The 9489-nt window shown below is 40.3% G+C and overlaps 1 protein-coding gene across 1 annotated transcript in view; it reads left to right on the top strand.

The window, feature by feature from the left end:
• The window catches only part of PREX2 (phosphatidylinositol-3,4,5-trisphosphate-dependent Rac exchange factor 2), a gene marked incomplete at its 5' end in the record, with an annotated part of 302517 nt that overhangs the window by 171627 nt on the left and 121401 nt on the right, over positions 1-9489 (top strand). Inside the window, 2 exons of the mRNA XM_010848488.1 lie at positions 2146-2365; positions 2913-3120. Of these exons, the coding sequence (XP_010846790.1) occupies positions 2146-2365; positions 2913-3120 (428 nt within the window). The remainder of the gene's footprint in view (positions 1-2145; positions 2366-2912; positions 3121-9489) is intronic.

The following is a 9489-nucleotide window of genomic DNA, read 5'->3' as shown; positions in this document are numbered from 1 at the left end:
AATAGCTGCAGTCACCATCTGCAGTGATTTTGGAGCCCAGAAAAATAAAGTCTGACACTGTTTCCACTGTTTCCCCATCTATTTCCCATGAAGTGATGGGACCGGATGCCATGATCTTCGTTTTCTGAATGCTGAGCTTTAAGCCAACTTTTTCACTCTCCACTTTCACTTTCATATCATTATCAAATATGTTAATAATTTGTTAATAGATTCCTGCATTTTAGTCCAGTTCCATTCAGAGTCCTACTATGTGCTAGCACTTTGCTAACCTTGTAGCTTCTGACATATGATTTGAAAGCGTAGTTTAATATATACATAAGATAGATCATATTCTAATAGTGAGCTTATAAGATGTAATTTTTGATGTCACATCTTTATTCTTGAATTTAACCTAGAAAAGTCGCTAAGTCCATTTCCTCCTCCAGAAGATCTTCCTGACCCAGGGATTGAACCCTTGTTTCTTATGTCTCCTGCATTGACAGGTGTGTTCTTTACCACTAGCACCACCTCAGAAGCCCTTCAGTTTTGGGGATGACATACCCTGTGGCCTAGGTGGTGAGGAACCTGCCTGCAATGGGTTTGACCTGGATTTGATCCCTCGGTTGGGAAGATCCTTTGGAGGAGGAAATGGCAACCCATTTCAGCATTCTTGCCTGGAGAGTCCCCATGGACAGAGCAGCCTGATGGGCTACTGTCCGTGGGGTCACAAAGAGTCAGAGATGACTGAGTGACTAAGCACACACACGCAACTGAAACATAGGGAGCTGGTGGCTCTCCGTCCTTTGCTTCTGAAACTATAACCTGTCTCCGTGAGATGCTTTGTTTGTGGTACAGAAGACAGATGTCAGCATCAGCCTCGTGCAGTTCACATCTGCTCAGGGAGAGGGAAATAAGAAAGTTATTCATAACTATAAGGGGGAGTGACAGAGTGCTGTAACCTAACACCCAACACCAGAAAAACTGAACTTCGACTGGCACTCAAGGAACGTCTCTTAATTTCACAGAACTCGAAAGTACATAGGAGGAAGTTTGGAAATGAAGGAAGAATATTCTAGTGACATTGAACAGTTTGTACCAGGATCTCCAGAGAGTAGACGGTGTGGGAGAGGAACTGAGTGCAAGCCAGAGGAGCAAAGGGAAGAGAGCTTGAGAGAGAGACAACCCGGGTATGGATCAGACTGTAGGTGGCCGTGTAGACCATGGCGGGCTTCCCCGGTGGTGCTAGTGGTGAAGAACCTGCCTGTCGATGTAGGAGACATAAGCCAATTGAACCTGCCAATGTGGGTTCTATTCCTGGGTTGGGAAGATCCCCTGGAGGAAGGCATGGCAACCCACTCCAGTATTCTTGCCTGGAGAATCCTATAGACAGAAAAGCCTGGTGGACTATAGTTCATATAGTCACAAAGATTCAGAGTGGACTGAATGACAGCACACACATAAACCATGGCACGTCTAGACCATGGATGAATTGCAAAGTTTTAAGTTGTTGAGTGGCTATCTGAGGAAGCTGTGTAAATTCCTTGAGCATCGCTTTATTCTCAATGGCATAGAAGCAGAGTCCACACCAGTCTTCAGGCTGATCCTGACCCAAGGCTCTGCAGGGATTAATAGAAACCATGGAGGGTACAGTCTGTTCTGCCTCAGGGGTACCACCACAGAGCTTTGCGGTCTAGCCTGTTCACAGACTCAGGTCTGGGTCAGCTTTCTCACAGTGTTTGGAATAATCTTCTTCTACCCTTGACCTGACAGCTACCCTATTCTTCCAGCTTGCCTCGCTTTAAATATTGTGTTCCTATCTTGGTGTCCTAGGACGCTGATTCGATTTCTCTCTCTGACTCTCAGCTGCTAGGAGCCTGTGGATTTGAGTCCTACTAAGTGGTATTGATCACTTAAATTCATTTCTTTTACCGCTTAGCTTGCAGTCAGAGTTTCAAAGGCATTCATTGCATTTGCTGCCTCTGTGGCTTTGCTTTTCTAAGAATGTGTAGGTTTTAAAGTAATGACTTAATTTCTAACAACTTATAATTTATTTCACCCATTCCAGTTGACATGATGTAATTTTCTTTTGACTTTGCTGTGGAAGACAGGAGTGAACTGTTTATCACAGCATGTTTAACTGCTTTCTCTTTCTTCTTTCATTTACAGTTTTCTCGTGTACTAAAGAATAGAGCCTGGCCCACCTTTAAACAGGCCAAATCTAGAATCTCCCCTCTGCACAGCAGTGACTTCTGCCCTACCAACTGCCATGTCAATGTGATGGAAGTTTCTTATCCCAAAACATCAACATCCCTGGGGAGTGCATTTGGCGTTCAGTTGGATAGTAGGAAGCATAATTCTCATGATAAAGAAAATAAATCTGAACAAGGTAGGTTAGCTTTTTAAACTTTATCAAATTATGACAAGTAACTTAGGCAGTCATAACTATTCCTGCATCCCTGGAATTGAATAGATTCCTGGCATGTCAGAAAGTCTGAACTAAAGGATTCCTCACTCTAGTCATTTGGATAATTATGCATAAGTGTCTGTAGGATGAAAGTGGACTTATGCATTTTGTATTACTTTTCCTTCAAAAAGAATGATTGTTTTTGGCTTCCTTATATGTCTGATAAGCACAGCTCATCTTGCTGTGAAATCTTTCATCTGAAATGGCCCTGTGACTGTGAGAAAAATATAGGAGGAGCAGCTGCAAGAAAAGCAGACTACCATCCCATGCCATCACAGTGGGCCGTGGGATTGAACTGTATCCTAATTTTGAATCTCAACTCCCTGTAAGCTTTAATTCTTGAATTAAATTTAGCATTGGATTGGCATTTTATTTTTTGTAAGGTTGGGCATCTAAAATGGATTACACTGGATTGCTACTGTAAGCTAAAGGTAATAGTTGTTACTATAGAATGATTTTAACTCCTCAGGAAAACTAAGCCCTATGGTGTACATTCAACATACGATCACGACCATGGCAGCCCCTTCAGGTCTGTCTCTGGGACAGCAAGATGGACATGGTCTCCGGTATTTGTTGAAAGAAGAAGACTTAGAAACCCAGGATATCTATCAGAAACTTCTGGGCAAACTTCAGACTGCACTGAAGGAGGTGGAGATGTGTGTTTGTCAAATAGATGAGTAAGTATTTTATTTACTGACTTTTTAAATGTTCCTGATAAAGTAGCTGTAGGAAATGGGACTCTTGAACATCCATTATTCTTTGTAGTGTTTGAAAATACAGGAATTTTTGCTGACCTTTTAGATCCTCTTCATTCCATCACCTTAAAAACAATGTGGTTGTTGTTCAAACAATGTAAGTCGCTAAGTGGTGTCTGACTCTTTGTGACCCCATCAACTGCAGCATTCCAGGCCCCCTGTCCCTCACTATCTCCCAGAGTTTGCCCAAGTTCATGTCCATTGAATCAAAACATGTCAATTCTGTTGACCTATGTTTTAAGGAAGCATTTAGTACCAGAGAATAACAGACCATCTTACCTGCCTCCTGAGAAATCCACATGCAGGTCAAGAAGCAACAGTTAGAACTGGACATGGAACAACAGACTGGTTCCAAATTGGTAAAGGAGGACATCAAGGCTGCATATTGTCACCATGCTTATTTAACTTATATGCAGAGTACATCATACAAAATGAAGGGCTGGATGAAGCATAAGCTGGAATTAAGATTACTGGGAGAAATATCAATAGCCTCAGACATGCAGATGACACCACCCTTATGGCAGAAAGTGAGGGAGAACTAAAGAGCCTCTTGATGAAAGTGAAAGAGGAGAGTGAAAAAGTTGGCTTAATAGCAAACAAAGCAACTGACAAAGAATTAACCTCAAAAATATACAGGCAGCTCATGCAGCTCAATACCAGAAAAATAAATGACCCAATTAAAAAATGGGCCAAAGAATTAAACAGACATTTCTCCAAAGAAGACATACAGATGGCTAACAAACACATGAAAAGATGTTCAACATCACTCATTATTAGAGAAATGCAAATCAAAACCACAATGAGGTACTATCTTATACCAGTCAGAATGGCTGCTATCAAAAAGTCTACAAACAATAAATGCTGGAGAGGGTGTGGAGAAAAGGGAACCCTCTTACACTGTTGGTGGGAATGTAAACTAGTACAGCCACTATGGAAAACAGTGTGGAGATTCCTTAAAAAACTGGAAATAGAACTGCCATATGACCCAGCAATCCCACTGCTGGGCATACACACTAAGGAAACCAGAATTGAAAGAGATGCGTGTACCCCAATGTTCATTGCAGCACTGTTTATAATAGCCAGGATATGGAAGCAGCCTAGATGTCCATCAGCAGATGAATGGATAAGAAAGCTGTGGTACATATACACAATGGAGTATTACTCAGCCATTAAAAAGAATACATTTGAATCAGTTCTAAAGAGGTGGATGAAACTGGAGCCTATTATAAGAACGAAAGTAAGTCAAAAAGAAAAACACTGATACAGCATATTAATGCATATGTATGGAATTTAGAAAGATGGTAACAATGACCCTATATGTGAGACAGCAAAAGAGACACAGATATAAAGAGTAGACTTTTGGACTCTTTGAGAGAAGGCGAGGGTGGGATGATTTGAGAGAATAGCATTGAAATATGTGTATTACCATATGTGAAATAGATCACCAGTCCAAGTTTGATGCGTGAAACAGGGCACTCAAAGCCGGTGCACTGGGACAACCCTGAGGGATGGGATGGGAAGGGAGTGGGGAGGGGGGCTCAAGATGAGGGAAACACGTACACCCATGACTGACTCATGTCCACGTATGGCAAAAACCACTACAATGTTGTAAAGTAATTAACTTGCAATTAAAATAAATACATTAAAAAAAAAACTCAAAATTCAGAAAACTTAAATCACGGCATCTGGTCCAATCACTTCATAGCAAATAGATGGGGAAACAATGGAAACAGTGAGAGACTTTATTTTGGGGGGCTCCAAAATCACTGAAGATGGTGACTGCAGCCACGAAATGAAAAGATGCTTGCTCTTTGGAAGAAAAGCTATGATCAACCTAGACAGCATATTAAAAAGCCAGAGATATTACTTTGCCAACAAAGGTCCATCTTGTCAAAGCTATGGTTTTTCCAGTGGTCATATATGGATGTGAGAGTTGGACTATAAAGAAAGCTGAGGGCCGAAGAATTGATGCTTTTGAACTGTGGTGTTGGAGAAGACTCTTGAGAGTCCCTTGGACTGCAAGGAGATCCAACCAGTCTATCCTAAAGGAATCAGTCCTATATATTCATTGGAAGGACTGATGTTGAAGCTGAAATTCCAATACTTTGGCCACCTGATGCGAAGAACTGACTCACTAGAAAAGACCCTGATGCTGGGAAAGGTTGAAGGCGGGAGGAGAAGGGGACGACCGAGGATGATATGGTTGGATGGCATCACTGACTCGATGGACATGAGTTTGAGTAAACTCCGGGAGTTGGTGGTGGACAGGGAGGCCTGTGTGCTGCAGTCCATGGGAGCGCAAAGAGTCGGCATGACTGAGTGACTGAACTGAACTTAGTACCAGAGAGGAGAATAAAATTCTTTCATCCAGAAAACACCGAGTTTCAATGTGCAAATGTTCGATTGAACAATATGATTGGAAGACTACAAACTGTGTATAGGGAATTGCTTATATCTGTTACAGACAAGAACACAATATTTGGTGGATAGGCACTCGATAGATGTTGTGGAAAAATGTAAAATATACTGAATCTTTAACATGTTAAATGAGTAAAAATAAAAGTCTGTAACCCTAGGAATGACCAACACCTGTTTTTCTATTCTGATTGAATTATTGGTTTACTGAGGAATTAACCAAATCTCTGTGCCAGTAATTTGGAATTTTTAAAAAAATTAAGAACAGAGAAGAAGAAGGAGTTGAATAATATTCTTCCAAAGAGGTCAACTCTGATTCTCATTCCAGAATTTGATGGTTGGAGAACTGCCTGAACTCTATAGGAAATTGGCTATGTCATGGGTGTGATTATGATCACATCTAGTCTAGGAAATACAGGACTTTACGAGTTCACTTCCTCATGTACAGAATGGGGTGAATAATTTATGGTGAAAATTATAAAAATGAATACAAAGAGCAATCAGCCTAGTGCTTGACATGCTTGCTTATCATTTAGGAGCCTGAAGTTGTTGAATATATCCTAATGGGTAGAATCTGAAGACTATCAGGACCATTTTCCTCTTTTTATTGTACTCTCTATGGAGTTGCAGATTTAGATTAGTATCAAATGTGTATTATTTAGTTCACACACATCTTCCCTACTTCCATGGATAATTCACATTTGACTTAAAATATTTAAAACTTACTCTAAGGCTCTGTTGTAATTAGACTAATGAAATTTTAACTGACACTTTCTCTTGCTTTACACATCTTTGAAATTTAGAGATGAAAACCACTATATTAGATGCATCATATTTCTAAGATTATCTCTTAATTTATTAAAAATTTTTTTAAATTATTTATTTTTGGCTGTGCTCTGTCTTCATTGCTGTGTGTGCAGGCTTTCTCTAGTTGTGGCAAGTGAGCAGGGGTTACTATCTTATCGTGGAGCACAGACTCTAGGGCACAGGCTCAGCTGTTCTGCCACAAGTGGAATCTTCCCAGACCAGGGATCAAACCTGTGTCCTCTGCATTGGCAGGTGGATTCTTAACCACTGGACCACCAGGGAGATCCTAAAATTACATTTTGATAGTTACTATTTACTGTGCTATTGCTTTCTGACATTTTTATGAATTAATTTAGAAATGAAATTCTGTTTTCCTTTGTCTAAAATACACTCATTTTTACAATTACTTTTATCACTTGGTATATTGTGACCATGGCAGTTATAGACAAGTTAAACAGCTTGAGATTACTGAGAGAACAGGTGGTTATTTTAAAGCAATTATATGATATTTGGAATTGTTTTAGAATGACAGTGTGACAGAGAAGTTAATATTTTAGGGCGTTATATTTTTCCTTAATAAATTGATTTTATTATTAATATATATGTTATACTCTATTTTAGAAGCCAGTCTCTTTTTTTCCCCTGAAGTATTTAGAAAGTTCAGGAGGAAGACTTTTTATTAATAAGGCAATAGATAGTAGCATTCATGTATCTGAGATCTCAAAGGGATTTTAGGAGAGCATCTGGACCAATCCCACACTTCCAGTTAAACCAAGAGTTATTACTCCTCCTTTTCAGAGGAGTCCTTTGTCAATGGTAGGATTCTTGATGTACCTGAGTGAACGCTGCCTTGTAGACTGGATTTTTAATGCACTGACTACCCAGCACTTCTGGCAGTTGTCCAGATTTTGTCTGTCTTTGTTAGTTTATTGAATTTTTTTTACAAGTTCAGCTAAAGTAGATATACTTTCAAGAAAATGGTTAGAGCCAAGGGGCTTCCTGTACTTGGTTTAAAATGTTTATATATTTAAAGCACTAATTTCTGAAAGAGGGTTAAACTATTTTTATTTACCAAACTACCTACCTAAAATGTTTACCTATTTTTACTTGTTATTCTGAAAGCCTTCACCAACTGTGCATGTTTACTAGGAAAGTGAAGTGAAATGAGCCAGTGATATGAGCAACTTCCTTGGTCTTGTCTGTGTGCACCATATGATTTAATTCCGCTCAGTCATGTCCAACTCTTTGCGACCCCATGGACAGTAGCCTATCAGGCTCCTCCATCCATGGGATTTTCCAGGCAAGAGTGCTGGAGTGGATTGCCATTTCCTTCTCCAGGGGATCTTCCCAACCCAGGAATCGAACCCGGGTCCCCTGCATTGCAGGCAGACGCTTTACCATCTGAGCCACCAGGGAAGCCCAAATATAAATATGTTTCACCATAATTCAGTGTGTAACCTAATCACTTTAAAATAGTTCAGTCATCCAAGTGCCTGGAGTCCCCATTGCATCATTCAGAGATGCTGCAGTGGAGCTTGACAAATCATTTAAAAAGAGTTACCAAACAATTTTCTCACCATGTAGAAATTATTCTCTGCAGAGTGAAGAAGCAGATCTCAGATGCTCTGCCAAGTTTTTAGGAGAATTAAAACCTCGAAGCACCTCACTGCTCGCCTTTCTAGAAGTCATTCATTCCTGTGAAAGGACCTGGTGCTGAGCCTGTCTAATCGTGAAGTCTGGGTTTCATGTCTCTTGGAAACATGTCTTTTGACATGACGTGTAGGCATTCCTCTAAATCCTCCTACCTTGTTCAAATCCAAAGATAGAACTAGAGACAGATTTGCTGTCTAGTAACAGGAAGTAAGGTGATGTTATGAATTTCATCAAGACTTGGTGATTCTTGTTCCGTTTTGGGAAGCTAATGAAAGATTGTTGCTGAACCATGAAAGACGCTGGGACTCTTGGCCTCTGGAAGAGAAGAATTCAATCTGGGGCCAGAGACAAGGCTTGATTGCTCAGAGCTTTTGTGTAATAAAGTTTTATTAAAGTATAAAAGAGACAGAGAAAGCTTCTGACACAGACATCAGAAGGGGGCAGAAAGAGTGCCCCCCTTGCTGGTGTTAGCAATGGAGTTGTATACTTTTAATTAGTTATTACAATGAATCAAAAGAATGTCTCAAGTTTGTGAAAATTTTACCAGACCCACTCCCACAATTTACATTTTAGGATAACAAGATTAGAATTTAACAATAGAAAGATCCTCCAGACCCACTCCCATAATACATTCTAAGATATCAGGATTAGTCAGAAGGTTTTCAGGAAGGAGAAACTGTCCTACAGCCAGATACATTGTTGTTGTATAATCCCTAGTACAGGGTTTAAACTGAGTTGTGTAATTGACTAAGGACACTGTGAAAGTGCTGCACTCAATATGCCAGCAAATTTGGAAAACTCAGCAGTGGCCACAGGACTGGAAAAGGGCAGTTTACATTCCAATCCCAAAGAAAGGCAATGCCAAAGAATGCTCAAACTACAGCACAATTGCACTCATCTCACATGCTAGTAAAGTAATGCTCAAAACTCTCCAAGCCAGGCTTCAGCAATACGTGAACGGTGAACTTTCAGATGTTCAAGCTGGTTTTAGAAAAAGCAGAGGAACCAGAGACCAAATTGCCAACATCCGCTGGATCATCGAAAAAGCAAGAGAGTTCCAGAAAAACATCTATTTCTGCTTTATTGACTATGCCAAAGCCTTTGACTGTGTAGATCACAATAAACTGTGGAAAACTGTGAAAGAGATGGGAATACCAGACCACCTGACCTGCCTCTTGAGAAACCTGTATGCAGGTCAGGAGGCAACAGTTAGAACTGGACATGGAACAACAGACTGGTTCCAACTAGGAAAAGGAGTATGTCAAGGCTGTATATTGTCACCCTGCTTATTTAACTTGTATGCAGAGTACATCATGAGAAACGCTGGGCTAGAAGAAGCACAAGCTGGAATCAAGATTGCCGGGAGAAATATCAATAACCTCAGATATGCAGATGACACCACCCTTATGGCAGAAA

Source organism: Bison bison, unplaced genomic scaffold, assembly GCF_000754665.1.
Source record: "Bison bison bison isolate TAMUID 2011002044 unplaced genomic scaffold, Bison_UMD1.0 scf7180017864267, whole genome shotgun sequence".
In the NCBI taxonomy this organism is placed as follows: Eukaryota; Metazoa; Chordata; class Mammalia; order Artiodactyla; family Bovidae; genus Bison; species Bison bison.
This window is presented reverse-complemented; position numbering and strand designations above follow the sequence as displayed.